We start from the raw sequence: 14,370 nt of genomic DNA on the forward strand, positions 1-14,370 counted from the left end.
TGGTGGTACTTGATTTATTTATTTTTTTAAAAAACCTTTTAGATTGTATATGCATTTCAAATGGTTACATGGCTAACACCCTTTTTATTTTGATTCAGCTGAAAGAGAGGAGTCAAGCTTGTGGGGGGAACATGGGATCCATAGAAGAACTGAGAGAGGCTATCTATTTGGCTGAAGAAGCATGTCCAGGCATTTCAGATACCATGGTGACAGAGCTCGTGGAGAGGCTTCAGAGGTAATAGTAAAGTCAACTATCAGGAAACAGTATTACCCAATTCAGTGTGATTTCTTCAATGGTATCCTAACCCACATGCCCAAAGAGTATGAAACCTGAATTCTCTGCCAGAAGATGTGAATTCTCCTAGCAGAAATCCCAGCTTGTTTGATCTCATGCATATTAGATAATATTGTATGATTTAGTAAGTGGGGTCACACTCCTACAATCAAGGATGTCACAGGGCATAAGTTAATAGCAGAACCATTGACTCTTTAATCAAAGGAATAGTCTTGAGTTATTCACTAATTTACTGTTTGCTATCAGATTGGATATACAGTGGAACCTCGGTTGCCGAACACTTCGTAAGTCGAACGTTTCGGCTTTCGAATGCCAACAACCTGGAAGTGAATGCTTCCATTTTCGAACGTGTATTGGAAGTCGAACAGCTTCCGAGGCGGGTTTCTCCATTTCCCCCCAATGCATTTTGCCGATCCGCAATTGTCAAAACATTTCGGAAGTCGAACGGTCTTCCGGAACAGATTACGTTTGACAACCGAGGTTCCATTGTCGTGGCAGGTTTAAGACATGGACAAACTCCAGATCTGAGCAAATGTATTATGAGAGCATAGCAAATTGCAAAGAGAGTAGAATTAACAGAGCATATGAGGGGCAGGGGAGGGCCAGCTGGACACTTTTTAGAGCAGTGTTTCCCAAACTTGGGTTTGTTTTGGATTGATTTTGGAATCTTCTGAGATTGCCTCCATCTCTAGAGCCATAGGCTTGAAAAGATGCATGATCTTATCTGCCATCTCAAAATAGCTTGATCACCGTTTTTGCTTTCATGACACCATTTCTCCCCCCCCCCCAGGTATTCAGTAACTGGAGGAGGAAGCACACCATCCCACTAAAGTATTGTTTCATGGCGTTTGCTTGTTCGATGTGGCTCCTATAGGCACCTCCTCTAATGCTGGTCTGCCACTGTTTCTCTCAGTGGTGAGCTCTCCAGTATGTGGACATTCCTGAAGGTGCAGCAACACAAATGGACAACTTAGCAAGGGCATTGTTTTTCAGCTCTGTATAGTTTTTTTTTTTAAAGAAAAAACAATAATGCACATATTCAAAGGAGGTATCTTTTTAAATTTCTGAGATGTATATTTAGGATTGCAGTTAGGAAACTAAAGCTATTGTGAAATCTCAGGTATCTTGCTTTAAGTCATTGGTCTTCAACTCAACGATCCAGATCCAGAAGCGATTTACGTCTCAATCTAAAAGTGGGTGCCCCAATGGTACGGCCATTGTTTTCTTTCAGGGTCTTATTTTAACAAAATGCGTAAGATTGGGAGATGAAATAAAGGGGTGGGGACTAAGTGGGTATCATATTTTAGGTTGGGATTTAAGATGGATCTCGGACCTGAACAAGTTGAAGACAACTGCTTTAACTCGATGAATCTGTGAATTGGAAAACATACCATTGGCTCTGTGTACAGATTTGTATATAGTCACTTTTTTACTCAAAACTTGCTCAATGTGCATATAGAATCCCTCTGTACAAATGGCCAAGTTCTCTGTAGATGATGCTAGTGAGGTAAATATTTTGGCAGGTCACAACTGATTATTGGCTTGCCTTTTGTTATATGAAATTTTCGAACCGTATGACAAGACGTTTGACTTGACCTTGTATTTGTAGGTCAAAAAGCTGTGCTATAAAAAAATCTGGTTTGTACCTCAGGTGCAAAGTTTGCTCTAGTTTTGTTACACGGTGTTATTCTTTTTATTAATCTAGAGTTGGGTTTCTAATCATGGTACGACATTGATTATTTCAGTTTCCTGAATCACTTGGTTTGAGGTTCTCTAATACTTGTTTGCTTTAGTGGGTTTTTTTTTTTTAAATCAGTCTAAATTGTGCCAATCCAAAGTCTGAATTCAGTTTTATTAGGTTTTGTTTTTTTTAAACTTCCTTGTAAAATCGGAACATCTCATACAACTATATTAAAGATATTTTTTCTCTTGAAACACCACTTAAGAGATTCTGGCTGGATAATGGCAATTTGTAAGGCGGTGATCTTATAAACAATATAAAATGTATGAAGCTTATGTATATGAAAACTTTTAATCATGATCATTGAGAGATACATTTGATTTAACTTGGTATCCAAGATCCATTGTTAAGGGGGGAGAATACTTGAAATTTCATCAAAACTTAAAATAGATATTCTCACTGCTGTACTTTAGTTAAATATCTGTATATTTGCTTGTTACATCTTTTGTGGTTCATCTTCTGAACTCAGCCTCTTTTATAATGGGCAGAAATCAGTAGAATGTCAACCTTTTGCCTATTGGGAATATTTTTTTGTAAATGCTGTATAAATATCTGATAAGATATTCCATTGACTCTATTTCTTTTCAAGAAATTCCTTGAGGTGAATGGAATACATCAGTGTGAAGATGTAGCTCTCAAGAATTATTAAAAGGGGCTAACAAAAGAAAATCGGTTGCTGACAATGACTTACATCACAATCCAACCATGTCTAGTCAGGAGTAAGTCCTATTGATTTCAGTGGGACTTACTCCTAAGTAAAGGAGGGTAGGCTTGCAGCCTTAGTCAACATTTTTAATATTTCACAGTTCTGAGTGAACATGAAACCTTTGTTTTAGTCTTCAATAATATTAAACATGTTAAAGTCCAACTTGAACTCAGAACCTATCCTTTTGAGTCCAACCATGCCTGATCACACCTCGAGTGAGAACTTCCTATGCCATATGGACTAAAGATGAACCAGGTGTGAAAATGCACTTCCAACACTTATACCGCATTCTGCCTGCTAAAATGGTCTGATGTAAACTGATTTTGCCACCACCTCCTCTATAGGGTTGCCCCTAAGGCTCCCTGAAAAGACTTGCCTGAGGGTTGGAGCGCTCTAATGATTGTGGTGGGCTGTGACACGAGGCACAGAGGGAAGGGGGGGGGAATCTTGTAAAACACAGAGGAGGTAACCTCTGGAAGTGAGACCAGCCTGCCTGAATCATATGAGTCGAGTACTGGTGAAAAAGAGGAATCTTTTAGTCTGAAGTGGGTACTCTGTGGAAAAACTCCTCACAGACACGTGATCCAGTTTTCAGGTATGTCTACATGGAGCCTAAGACCTAACAGCATTTTCCAAATGGAGCTTCTAGAAATTATTTGTGAACTGTTACTGTAAGAAAAATAATTGCAATTCACTTTGTTAGGAGTATTCAGTTTGAGATTGAGGCAGAAAACACTTTTGAAGATTTGGGCATCGGACTTCAAGAGACATCTTGACTTCTTCTTTTTTGAATTGGTAGGTTTTTTATGCGGTACTATATTTGCATAATTGGGCAGATCTTATACAAAGATGGCTTTTAACAGAGGTGTTTAGTTGAAGACTTCCTGAAAAATTTAGGGATTTGCACCCCTTTCGTATGCCTATTTACCAAAGTCTCACACTTTAATTCAGTTGGATTTGCTCCCAAGTAAACATGCATAGGATTACAGAACAATAATTTTTGTGGGTGAGGATGTGCAGTCGTGGTGTCCCGCTTATGCAATGGACTGTACTTCTGCGGGGTTACTCCTTCTCCTCCTGTGCACCTCCAAAATTTGCTTGCAGGTGGGAGGCTGCAGGAGGGAAACTCCTGTTGCGTTTGATGTCATGACATTCGCTCTCACCCTCCTGTTAGAAGATAAAGTAAAATTGCAGTTCTGTTCTGGTTATGATCAAATTCGGATTGTAGTTCCAAATCACCTCTCAAACTTTGCTACGTTTTTTACTTTGACCTTTTAAGTTAATGGGTGTCACATTTTAAAGGTTAGAATTGTGCTCTTCTAGGGAAATGCAGCATTGCGATGTATGATATCTGCATTTTCTGTGTGCATGGTGTCAGCAGGGCCATTGGCTTATGCTTCCTGGTACTGATGGGAGTTGCACTTCCAAACATCTAGAGAGCACCATTATGGGAAAGGCTGGAGTAGCTAATACAGCTTTTCGTCCCTTGTCCAGGGGAGGTTTTGGTCTTAAACAATTCCTGCTAGTGAGCACCAAACACTTCCACAGTCACTCTAGAAATTTCCCACTTTTTCAAGATTTAGTATAATTAGGGCGCTAAGTGAGCTGTAAAAATAAACCCAAGTCTTTCAAACAAGAAAGGCTTCCCGTTTGTGTGGGTCGGGTCACTTTTCATGTGTTTCGTTAGAAATCTGCTTCTGTTGCTGTTGCACTCTTGTAGTTGGGTGTAGGAGGTTAGGTGGCTGTTGTGTTGGTGCACAGAACTTCTGGTGAAATAGTGAAAGTCTCCTGTTTTCTGATTAGGTGCCATGGGCTCTTTGGTTCCCCCCAATAGTTGGTCGTTTTGGGAGTTGCATCTGGTCTTGTTCTGTTCTTAATCGTCATGTAGCGTTTTGTGTTTTTGGTACCTTGCAGCACGGGCGTTTTTGTTAACTTTAGGAGAAGTTCGGAGGTTTATTCTTCTAGTTGTCCCCTCTATGCAGCACACCCACCTCTGCCTATTGATTGGGGCGGGTAATGTGTGTCTTGGCTTTTCTACATAATGATGATTTAACATGATTACCACTTCCGTCACCCGTTTTCAAGAGGAAGGATCACGGGCAGCTGCAGGAGATCCTGAGATCTATTCCTATACACCTCCTTGTTGTAGCCATTGCAGAAGCATCTGAATTGGCCCCACATTTTCTTTATAGACATTTGCTACTGAATTGAAGTTGCAAATGCACAGTGGAAAAAAGATTGGAAAAAAAGGATTACCCTGCGACACCTGAAAGATAAGATTTGTTGTGGTGTTTTCATTGGCTAGAGTCCTTGATCAGATGGCATGTAGGGTTAGAAGTTAGCAGATGCACATACATGTAACCAGTGTGCCCAAATGTAAGAGACATCAGGTCTACAAAAGCCCTGGTGGTGGGTCTTGTATCTGCCTCTCGTGTTTCGTGACCTTTTGGCGCCACTGATTACAACTTTTCTCCGGTACTTGCGTGCATCTAGATCACCCTTTATGCATCTGATAAACACTGCCATAATCAATTTAAAGAAGCAGCGTAAGATTTAAATTTTTGTAAATGAGAAATCCAGAAATCTTTTGAAACAGAAAATTTTCCACTTCTAAAAACAAGTTGTTCCATAAAATTAGTAACATAGTAAACAGATACAGAACTAGTTAACTTATGCAGTATCAGAGTTGAAATTATTATTAATTATTATTATTTTAGGTACGATCCCTTGGGATAATGCATGCATATATAATATAAACACACAGTTTTTGGGTGTGCAGAAAATTAGCGTTGACAGGTTTCAGTGCCTTCCCCTAAAATTTAAACCATGTGAGGTGATATATGTTATTAAGTCACAAATATTTTTTATTGTAATATTTTATGTAAACCTTTGAATTTGTTCCGACTATGACGTTTAAACACATTTGCTTTATTGACTCCCCCTCCCCATCAAATATTTCACTTAATACTTTGGGCTGTGGGGGGAGGGGAATTGTGATATTTATACAGCACATAAAATCATCTCCTTTTACTCAAAATGTAAATTAAACATGCTAAAGCAGATCTCCCATCAATTTAGGGCATCAGAAATTTCTCTGGAATTTTTCTTCTTCTGGGAAACCTAATTGAAAGTCTTCCAGTCACTAAGAACATAGGAAGTTGCCTTATACTGACTCGGATCATTAAGTCTGTCTAGCTCTGTATTGCCTATGTCATGATGGGGAGCCTGCAGTCCTCCAGGTGTTTTTGGAACAACTACTCATATCATCCCTGACCAATGGCTCTTCTGGCTGGGGCTTATGCACTTCCAACAACTTCTGGAGGGCCTAAGGTTCCCTCCCCTAGATTGAATTTTTCCAGAGGTTATTTCCCCCCCAGCCCTACCTGGAAACGCCAGGGATTGAACCCGCAACCTTTGGGCACGCAAAAACGTGTGCTGTACCCTACGTAGTCCAGGAGAGCTTACACCACAATAAATCAAGATGTGACAGTACTCTGTTTGCTACAGCAAGCTTAAGGCAGCTACCCCGTTTGAATCCGTTACAATATAGTAGAGTTTATCTTTAGTTCGTAAGCAAAAGGTACAGTAAGCAGACATTGGACATCTTTCCGTATAAAATCAGTTTTGGTGAGGAAGGCAGACCTTAACATATCAGACCAGGGTGTCTATTAAACAAGTACATGCTAAGGATATGTTGCATATAATCAGGAGCAATCACTTGGCTAAGGAATTTGCTCATGTGGTTGCTGTCCTCCTCAGCATGTGTTGGATTCTTTTTACAGGTAATTAAAAGAATTTCCTGGCTGGATCAGATCAAAACCTAGTCCAAAGCCACCTGCCTTTAAGAAATGCACAAGCACAGCAATCTGTTGATAACTAGCCGTTCTCCTCCCTACCCCGAGTGTCTGGTAATTGGGTATCTATTGTCTCTGTACATGGAGGTCTCATTTTTAGCTATTGTGAGAAATACCCAATGAATAGCCCCTTATCCTTTTATCAAATTCTATTTTCTTCTGTAATGCTGTTCTCTATTTATAAGCCTGTATAAAAATTGCTTATGGTCACACATCAAGCTCTTCTTCAATTCCTTGTATGTTACATGACACAGAAATAAAGAAACGCAACAATTTTGGGTGTGCGAGTGTGTTTATGGGCAACATTTTCTAGGAAAACAGTTTCCAGTATTTTAAGGAACACTGAGAGAGAAGGGACAGCATAGAGGGGATTCAAAGCAGCTCATTTATATGTGTATATGAGAATTTCGAAACTTTATTTATAGCCGTGATGCGCAGGAATTTTACTTATATACAGGGAAATGTACATTAATTTGTGGTTGTTTGTTCCTGTAGGTTGCTGTCATATGAGAAGGTAAGAAACAATACTTGTCTGAATTAGGTGGGAGTAGTAAACCCAGCACGAGGTGAAGGTGAGGGTTTCACACATAGCACAATTACAAACTGCAACTAGATGTCCCTTGTTTTGCACTCCTGGGATGTATGTTGGTTGTTTTTGTTATACTGAAAGATGGTGCCTAGTTAACCTGGACTGAATAGCTTGCAGGCATGTTTACAAGACAGTCACAATATTAGTTATGCTAAATTAGCATGTATAGGTTGAAAGTAGTAAATAGCAAGATCAAACTTCATTGGTTTTGTTATTCCCTAAAGGACACAGGTGGTGCTGTGGGTTAAACCACAGAGCCTAGGGCTTGCCGATCAGAAGGTCGGCGGTTCGAATCCCCGCAACGGAGTGAGCTCCCGTTGCTCGGTCCCTGCTACTGCCCACCTAGCAGTTTGAAAGCACGTCAAAGTGCAAGTAGATATATAGGTACCACTCCGGCGGGAAGGTAAACGGTGTTTCTGTGCACTGCTCTAGTTCGCCAGAAGCAGCTTAGTCATGCTGGCCCCATGACCCGGAAATTGTATGCCGGCTCCCTCGGCCAGTAAAGCGAGATGAATGCCGCAACTCCAGAGTCGTCCACGACTGGACCTAATGGTTAGGGGTCCCTTTACCTAAAGGAATACCACTGGCAAGTCATGTATTTTGCATTTCTTAAAAATGAGATTTTCTGCGTCATACTGTTTTTTAAAGTAGGGATAGAGAAATTTGACAGCTTATTACCTTAAAACTATTGGGTGCTTTAAGATGTTGATATACTTCATTCCCTTTTCCAGTAAACTACATTCTGAACCATTTTTGCACATTGTGAAAAGGGCAAATGTTGCGCTTTCCAGCTGGGCTACATTGGATTCTAACATAGCAAATGCAAAAACATTTAAGGATGTTGTGTCTGATTGCTTTCAAATGTATATACACAAAATGTGGATTGATTTCTAGTAGCATTTCTAAATAAAGGTGTGGAAACATACCACAGGAGAGAGATAAAACGATTCTTCCAAAACTCACGATGCATTACATCTGTTACTGTCTTTACTGAACCACAAATTAGTGCAACAATTCTTGTACCAGACAGCTGTTGACATGTTAGACCAGCTTTCAAATTCCCCTTCTCAACCTTCACAGGACATCAGTGTTCTAAATATTGCACAGGGTAATCATGTAAACTGTTCACCTTGCAGAATTTCATGTACTGGAACATAATTTGTGCCACGGAAGTGTAGCCTAGAGAGAAACTTCCAACCATATTTGACGCAAATGCTCTCCGCTTCTGGTAAGATGAAATGAGCAGTCTACAGCCTTGCTTGGTAACTTTAATTTTTAGAAGTAAAATGTGTAGAAACACTGAATAATGTAATTAAAATTACCCCTCCTTGCTTTGAGACTGCCCCTTATGAACATTTGAAGGCTGTTAATGCATACATAGGAAATACATTATTATTTTTTAAAAAATGGCAGTTTACTAATTAATCACTTTGAGGGTTTGTCTGAAAGAAAAGGCATTTTGCTTTCCAAAAATTGTATTATTTCTGGTGCAAATCTTTGAGGCAAGGAAATCGTCTTTTGGCACTCTAAGGACAATATTTTAATACTGGCACAAGCTAAAAAAAAAAAAAAACACACCGAAGGACAAATACGGGACAGTCACTTGGCCGATAATAGTAAACAACCCTGCTTGAGGCAGTATTACAAAAAGCTGCTCCAAAACAAGTTTTTAAAAAAACGAATTTATGTTTTTACTGAACTTTAAAAGGAGAAAGAATTCAAATGTCCTCTAGAAAAGCAGCAATTGTTGGAATGAGCAATTTGGAGTTCAGTCATCAATAAGCATGGGATTCCTCGTGACTTAAAACGTGGACGCGTGAGGCTGGGCTAGTGGCACTTCGGATTACCTCCATCCATCTAAGCAACACAAAAACAAAAACGAATCCTTAAAACAGTGCATTTCTCCTTAGATTTGGTTGTGTGCCTTTATTGTACAACACGCATACACCTCAAGTATTTTAATCCAGTGGGATATTTGTATGCTCATTCATAGAGGCCTCTATTTATAGCATGGAGTGGGGACTTCCATACATACATTTAATACCATAGACCACTGGTTCTCTTAACTTTTTCCCCCTCTGGCCCACACTGTATTTTTTACTGATGGGAAATACAAAGAAACAACTCCAAGCAGTGCCTGATTTATAACAAAAGACACAACTACCACATTTTTCACTCCATAAGACGCAACTAGTTTTTACAGGAGGAAAGGGGGAAAGCCCTGCTTTTTTGAGGATCAGCTGAAAGTGGTGCAGCTTCTTTTTCAAAGAGGAAAAGCCCCATTTTTATGGGGTTCAACTCACATTTCTGCAGCTTCTAGTCCTACAGCCATTCCTACAGTTTCCAGACAGATAATCTAATCAGCCAGCCACATGTTGCTGGGGAAACAAACAGCCTCCCTCTGCATTCAACAATGGAGGCCTGGGAAAGGTGGCGGGGCTGGATCTCTCCCTGATCACTTGAACAGCGGCTTCCTTTCAACACCCCCTTCTCTCTTTGTAAAAAAAAGAGCACGATCTGCTTTTGGCCCCTAGGTAATTCGGCTCCAGGGACCATTCATTCGCTCCATGAGATGCACAGACATTTCCCCTTACTTTTTAGGAGGAAAAAAGTGTCTTATGGAGCGAAAAAATACGGTACTTTATAATAATAGTAGTTGTCGTGTTCTATGTTATAGCTCATGGGACAGCTGCAAAAGGACACGAGTAATTCTGCCTTGCAGTAAAGAGTTAAAAAGCAATGACATTTCAGCTCACGGAAAACTGACATACCTTTCAAATGTGTATTCGCTCTCCGCCCTGAAATAGTACACATGGGATTTGAAGTGTAGCTTAAAGACATAGTCTTTATGAATGTTCTCAGATTCGGAAGGAATGGTAAGTGAGTAACCCAGCAGAGGGAGGCTAGCTAAAGGATGATTGTCCTAAAAACAAAAGAGAAATCGTTCACCAAACAGACCATCACCTGTAGAAGTCACTTCTCTTTATCCAGAATACTGCGTCCCCACAATTTTCACTGACTCTTGGGACCTAAACAGAAAATGCCTCTCATATATGGCCCTTGGTAGGCTCACAGCTGGGAGGGAAATGAGGCATCTGGGTGCAAATCCAAAAGCTATAGTCGTCATCAGATTGACACTATTTGAAGTGAGTCACTCAAAGGCCCTTCAAAGCTCCGGCCATCGGGTGGTTTTTTTTTTGGGTGTGCGTGTGTGTCTGTCTCTTTCTTCGGGCTCCTCCGACCCCCTATATCAGTGATGGCCAAACTTGGCCCTCCAGCTGTTTTGGAACTACAACTCCCATCATCCCTAGCTAACAGGACCAGTGGTCAGGGATGAAGGGAATTGTAGTCCCAAAACAGCAGGAGGGCTAAGTTTGGCCATCATTGCCCTAGATGGATGCTGTGAAGTGAGTCTGCATGGAAACTATTCACAAGAAGGCTGCATCCCTTGTTGAAGGAAGTGCTGCTTCCTCTATCCCTCTACCCCAAGAAGCCTGTCATCCTATTATTAATCAATTTCTTACCTCACCCTTCACCCAAGGCACCGTGTGTGTATGACAGCAATTTAAAAGTCAGTGTTAAAAATAAAAAATAGAGCATGTACCCAGATGGAAATCTGTCAGTGCTCTTGATGAATGGGGCAAATGGACAGAAAAGCCATGCCAATCTCCACCCACAGTGGTCGGTCCACTAGGAGTGTGCTAATTCCCTTGATTTTCTATATACACCTGTCTGCACTATTTTCAACAGTCATTTTTCCTCTCAGCAAAAATATACCAAAAAGGGAAGTTTTTTGTGCGGTTGTTTCATGCAAATAAGCAGATGTTTGCATTGCAGAACTCTGACCTCTTAAAGCAGTAACCACACCATGGAATAATTCCCAAGTTAAACACTGAAGTGATTTTTAAATAACTGCAGCGCCTTTCAAGTGCCTTTGGACTAAGCAGTAATGTTGAATGCTAATGTTTTCTTTCCCAAGTGCTCAAAGTAATGGGGAAGTGGCCTCAAATTAACATGGTGATCTTTTTTATTCCCCTCTGCCCCATCCTAGTGAACAAATGTTGAACTTTTTGCAGAGGACAGTGGCTGGACCGTTTGTCTTATTTAGCCCCCATGTGCCCCTGACCTCACATTTCTAGGGAAAGTGTACGAGTCAAAGCATCTACTGATACGGTAGCAGCTTCCAAGCTGATCACAGTCAGGGCCTAGCCCAATACTTTTTGCACCAGAGGCTGACACTTCGCCATTCCAGACTGGACTGGCAGTGAAACTTTCCTTTGACATTGGTGATGGCATGATATCCACCACCACACCTGAGGCAGCAGGCCAGATTAGGGGACCAGAGGCTGCTCCTGAACATCATCTGCCTAAAGCAGTTGCCTTATTAATATTAGGGTGGAGCCTGAGCCTAGTTAAGCATTTTCAATTTTTCTCTCCATGCATGGAAGAACTTGGTCTGTATCCATGAAGTTCACAAAAGCTTCAGTTATCTCTGCAAATGCATCCTTTGGGACAATCAACAGTGTACAGCAAGGAACATTTTTTGTAACATGTGAACAGTTAACAGTTATATTCATCTCTTGACTTCCAACAATCAGTTACCTACCTGGTGGGATTTGTAGAAAAACATGCAGAAATTGGTGAATACCACCCAGAGCTTCTGCCAGCCATTGCTGTTTTTGAACTTTCTCAAAAGGTTTCCAGAGAGTTGATTCTGAAAATGAAGAGAGATAGTGCAGCAAACTTGAGTTAAGTCATATGCAGATGGGGAAAAAACAGGCTGATGGAAAACAGGCAAGCCTCATGTAAAATCATACTTTTCTAATAGAAACTGGCTGACTTTTTACTCCATTGGTCATTTACCATTATTAAGAGTTCCAGATTCAGAATTCCCTATCATTCTTTAAATGAGGCTTGCTTGTAAATTGATTTTCTAAGGAAAGAAATCATCTGCTGTTACCTCATTCCAAGAAGAAGTTCTATATCTATATTGGGGTGGGAGGATGTTAGCTTTAATATTATACCAAATTAGCAACCTTGTTACAGGAACAGGCATCTCTACACAAATGATTTAAGTCCTGCGCACAAGCGCAGATGTTTAAAATTACTAGGAAAAATGAAAGCACATCCTTTAATTAACTGAAAGCACCAGATATAATGCATGAACAGAAATAGCCCTAGGAAATGGGCTCCCCTGCCTCCCCTCCCCCCCGCAGGTCTGGAACAGTTTTACTCTTGTGCAAAAACCTGGAACCTGAACATTGATTATAAGGGTTTTGGCTGAGGTATGAAATGAGCAAGTTAAGTTGGCAGTCTTCAAACATAAGCACCTGTAAACCTCCTCTCTGGGAAGGAAGGAAAAAAATGACAGCTAATTTGAGGGATGGTGTTCTGCTAGATGCAAAAATTCAATTTGTTTTGGTGAGCAGGATATACTGAAGTTTTTATCCAGAATCCTAAGGTTCACCAAGCAGTGATGAGTATAAAATGTTCAGGGCCATGTGGACTTGCGCAATGAATTAAGGACAGGGTGCCTCTGTGAACATGCTCAGTCCTGGACAAAAACTTAGGTCTAGTTCCTTCCATCCTTGCCCCAAAGCCTTCTTTGTTTCATAGCCTAATCTGGGAGGGGCTTTTAATTGTTGCGATGGTTAGAGATTTTGGAGTCCAGAGAGCTTTGCCAATCTGCTGCATGTCACCCAGAGATCACTGCCTTCTGGCCACCCCCGATTTAATTGATGTGCTTTGACAAAGGAGTGATAAACACACGTTTTAACTTGAAAATATTCACTGCCTCTGCTCCCTAAGTGGAATATATTAACCATTGCTGATATATTTTATTCTGCTTCTGGTTTAATAACATAATAAGCTGTCCCCACTAGAATTTCCCAAAGGGACAGACAAACAGAATGTTCCTCATATCACCAGCAATTATAGCAGTGAACTGATAAGGTTATTTTATTTTATTTTAGAAACCAGCTGAATTCTGAAAACCCGACAGGGTGTTGAGTATGCTGGAGTACAAACGTGCCTGTTCTCCTTTTACTGTTCCTAATTTCTGTTTCCGTTACCTCAGCACTTTGGAGGGTATCATAAACGGACAGGCTTTGCATTCGGTACCAGCAGACATATGAAATGGTAACAGGCCGCTGATCACTGATCAGTCCAGCAGGTAGGGAAGAACAGTCATTGACAGTGAGAGGATCTTCCACAAGAGAGAGAGAGAGACAGAAAGGAGGGAGAGACACAGAAAGAAAGCATAAACTACGATACTGATGTGACATTACCCACAGACCTAAGAGACAGTATGACTGCGACTCTGCCTGCCAAGAGGCAGTTGCGGAACGGAAGACAGATGTATAAAGTGTGTGATCTGCTTCTAGGCTGCTCAATAGTTCATGCCGATCATTTAAACTCAAAATAAATGATGTTAATGAATAGGGGCGGGGGAGGGTTAGCAATGCTAACATGTCCACTGAAGTACTCATTTAACTAAGTTCCAAGGAGATGCACTGCTAACTAGGTTTGTATAGAATTGCAGCCCAGGAGGAGAATTTTGTACCTGCACGATTTAGTTGATAGCTCTGGTGAATCAGTGCAGGGGCACTACAGCTAATCGGTAAATCTCCAAATGGTTGTTAGCTGCCCCATTACACATTGCAACTTAAAAGCAACCTAGAGGCATTCTTTCTGAGAATGGGTGTCTGCAGGTACCTTGAAGAAGCTAAACCAATTTATAGTTTACTTCAAGTTCCGTGTTATCCTTTCGTCCAGAACCAATTTTACTGAAGATTTATTTGCTTTACAAGAACTGTTTGCTCATTCTGTTATTTTCCAGCAACACTGAGGCAGTATTATCTTCAAGGAAGTGACTTTCAAAAGGCTCATGATCTCTTCAAATAGTCTCTTTCTAAAGTGCTGGAATTAATTGTGGAAGTTCCACAAGAAAGCTGAAATTAGCTGTCATTAAGATGCAATACTGTTGCGTGTATTCTGCATTTCAATGAGCTGAAGCATCCTGATTCAATAGCCAACTGATCTGTGTAAAATTGGTTTAGCTGTAGTCAAATACATCATCAAAAAACACACAGAGACTTCCTGTGATAGAGAGAACACAAGTGGAGGGAGGCAGATGAGACCGAGAAGAGAACATTTCAAGAATCCAAATGGAAGAAAAAAAAAACG

General features: G+C 40.6%; 2 protein-coding genes and 1 long non-coding RNA gene across 9 annotated transcripts in view; 1 reads left to right on the plus strand and 2 right to left on the minus strand.

The window, feature by feature from the left end:
• The window catches only part of STK24 (serine/threonine kinase 24), a 35,436-nt gene extending 32,837 nt beyond the window's left edge, over window positions 1-2,599 (plus strand). The window contains exons 10-11 of the mRNA XM_033147858.1: window positions 99-235; window positions 1,086-2,599. Of these exons, the coding sequence (XP_033003749.1) occupies window positions 99-235; window positions 1,086-1,125 (177 nt within the window). The 3' untranslated portion in view covers window positions 1,126-2,599. The remainder of the gene's footprint in view (window positions 1-98; window positions 236-1,085) is intronic.
• Window positions 2,600-6,869: 4,270 nt separating this feature from the next.
• Window positions 6,870-7,813, minus strand: LOC117046082. Its single transcript, XR_004426511.1, has 2 exons — window positions 7,755-7,813; window positions 6,870-7,403 (listed from the first exon to the last, which is right to left on the minus strand). It is a non-coding gene; the product is annotated as an uncharacterized LOC117046082 (long non-coding RNA).
• Window positions 7,814-8,439: 626 nt separating this feature from the next.
• The window catches only part of FARP1 (FERM, ARH/RhoGEF and pleckstrin domain protein 1), a 178,667-nt gene continuing 172,736 nt past the window's right edge, over window positions 8,440-14,370 (minus strand). For all 7 annotated transcript variants that reach the window (XM_033147852.1, XM_033147851.1, XM_033147857.1 and 4 more), the window contains exons 25-27: window positions 11,792-11,899; window positions 9,957-10,108; window positions 8,440-9,042 (exon numbers count right to left, since the gene is read on the minus strand). In XM_033147852.1, coding sequence (XP_033003743.1) covers window positions 8,961-9,042; window positions 9,957-10,108; window positions 11,792-11,899 — 342 coding nt within the window. In that variant the 3' untranslated portion in view covers window positions 8,440-8,960. The remainder of the gene's footprint in view (window positions 9,043-9,956; window positions 10,109-11,791; window positions 11,900-14,370) is intronic.

Source organism: Lacerta agilis, chromosome 4 (genome assembly GCF_009819535.1).
Source record: "Lacerta agilis isolate rLacAgi1 chromosome 4, rLacAgi1.pri, whole genome shotgun sequence".
Lineage (NCBI taxonomy): Eukaryota > Metazoa > Chordata > Lepidosauria > Squamata > Lacertidae > Lacerta > Lacerta agilis.